This window comes from Notolepis coatsorum, assembly GCF_963971535.1.
Source record: "Notolepis coatsorum genome assembly, contig: SCAFFOLD_5342, whole genome shotgun sequence".
In the NCBI taxonomy this organism is placed as follows: Eukaryota; Metazoa; Chordata; class Actinopteri; order Aulopiformes; family Paralepididae; genus Notolepis; species Notolepis coatsorum.
Window position 1 is genome coordinate 1 of NW_028171368.1, and position 2,000 is coordinate 2,000.

Below are 2,000 nucleotides of genomic sequence, written 5' to 3' on the forward strand. Positions count from 1 at the left end.
AAAATGGGAGAAAAAGTGGATAAAAAAGGGTTAAATCAAGCATTTTTAAGTGCTTTAGAGGAAATGTCAAAATATCGCGATATATATATATGGTGTATTGTGATATGGCCAAAAAAATATCGCGATATCATTTAGAGGCCATATCGCCCAGCCCTAACACACACACACACACACACACACACACACACACACACACACACACACACACACACACACACACACACACACACACACACACACACACACACTGCTGCTGTGGGTTGAGATGTCTAGTACTTCAGATTGTGCTTGATGTGCTGCAGTCATGCTCAGCTAGTTACATTCCTTTTTTTTTACGTCTCTTTCTCTCTCTCCCTCCCTCTCTCTCTCTCTCTCCCTCTCTCCCTCTCTTCCCCCCTCTCCTCTCTCTCTCTCTCTCTCTCTCTCTCTCTCTCTCTCTCTCTCTCTCTCTCTCTCCCTCTCTCTCCCCCCCCCTCCTCTCCCCCCCCCCCTCTCCCCCCCCCCCCCCCCCCCCCCCAGTTGCTCTCTCTGCTCCTGAGGCTCTGAAGATCTTACCAGAGAAAGATCACGTGATCCTCGTCTGGAAGAGTCTGGCTGTCAGGGAGAAGGGCTTCAACGAGAGCCGGGTGAGTCACCCCTGACCCCTGACCCCTAACCCCTGACCCAGCCAAGCTTCACACCCTATTTTTATGATCAGATTCTTATCTCTGTTTTTATTTCTGTTTTGCTTGTATTGACAGGGAGGGAGAGAGAGGGGGGGGGGGGGCAGAGAGAGAGGGGAGAGAGAGAGAGAGATGTTTTACAATCTTTCTTATCTTTATCTATTCTACTATTTTATTGCACTGCACTATTGCACTATTTTACTCTGTCTATTTTATCTTACTCTTACTTATTATTGTCTATTTAAAACTGAATCGAACCATATTAAACAAGGTGGCCTGTTGGGATGTTAGATCCTAATGTGGAAAAACTGTGATTTTATATCATGTCTGTACTTTATGTGCTCATTTTATGGATCGAGATGTTTAGCGCTTCATATTGTGCTTGATGTGTTGCAGTCATGCTCTGCTAGTTACTGTATATTCCTTTTTTTATGTCTCTCTCTCTTCTCTCTCTCTCTCTCTCTCTCCCTCTCCCTCTCTCTCTCTCTCCTCTCTCTCCCTCTCTCTCTCTATCTCTCTCTCTATCTCTTTCTCTTCTCTCTCTCTCTCTCTCCCTCTCCTCTCTCTCTCTCTCCTCTCTCTCCCTCTCTCTCTCTCTCCTCTCTCTCCCTCTCTCTCTCTCTCTCTCTCTCTCTCTCTCCTCTCTCTCTCTCTCTCTCTCCCTCTCTCTCTCTCTCTCTCTCTCTATATTATCTATATTAACCCTGCGTGTGCCCTGGTGGTGGTGGTGGGCGTGGCTTGGCGTCTCCAGGGTTACGAGGTCCACCTCCACGACAGCGTCACCAACCAGACCTCCTTCCTGGGCAACACCACGGACAACTACTTCCGCGTCAACGGCCTCCTGCGGGGCCACAACTACACCTTCTCTCGTGCGGGCGCGCTGCCTGCTCCACGGGCAGCTGTGTGGCGAGCCCGCCCTGCTGCTGTACGACCAGCAGGGGGCAGCAGGTGAGGGGGCTGCGTTTTTATATATAACAGCTTTTCTCCAAAGCGCTTTACAAATTTTGTTCCTCACATTTGACCCGTTCACACACACACACACACACACACACACACACACACACACACACACACACACTCGCACACACACACACACACACACACACACACACACACACTCACACACACACACACACACACAATATGAGAATGGCGGCTGCTACGACCGGCTGCCTTTCTGTTCGCTCCGTCGAGACTGTGCTTACTTTTGTTATGTTATTTGATACTATCTTGTCTAGCACAGTCTCTGGAGCGTAACAGTAAGAAGCATTTTGTATGAAAGTATTCTGTACTTCTGTATGACAACTATTAAAGAAACTTGAAACTTGAAAACTTGAA

At 48.0% G+C, this 2,000-nt stretch overlaps 1 protein-coding gene across 1 annotated transcript; it reads left to right on the forward strand.

The window, feature by feature from the left end:
* Positions 1-519: 519 nt before the first annotated feature.
* On the forward strand, positions 520-1,610 carry LOC311248279 (sortilin-related receptor-like; the record flags this gene model as incomplete). The annotated part of the gene is made up of 2 exons (XM_084339188.1): positions 520-626; positions 1,414-1,610. Coding segments are annotated over 2 exons (304 nt in total), but the record flags the coding sequence as incomplete, so codon positions are not given.
* Between the last annotated feature and the right edge of the window lie 390 nt (positions 1,611-2,000).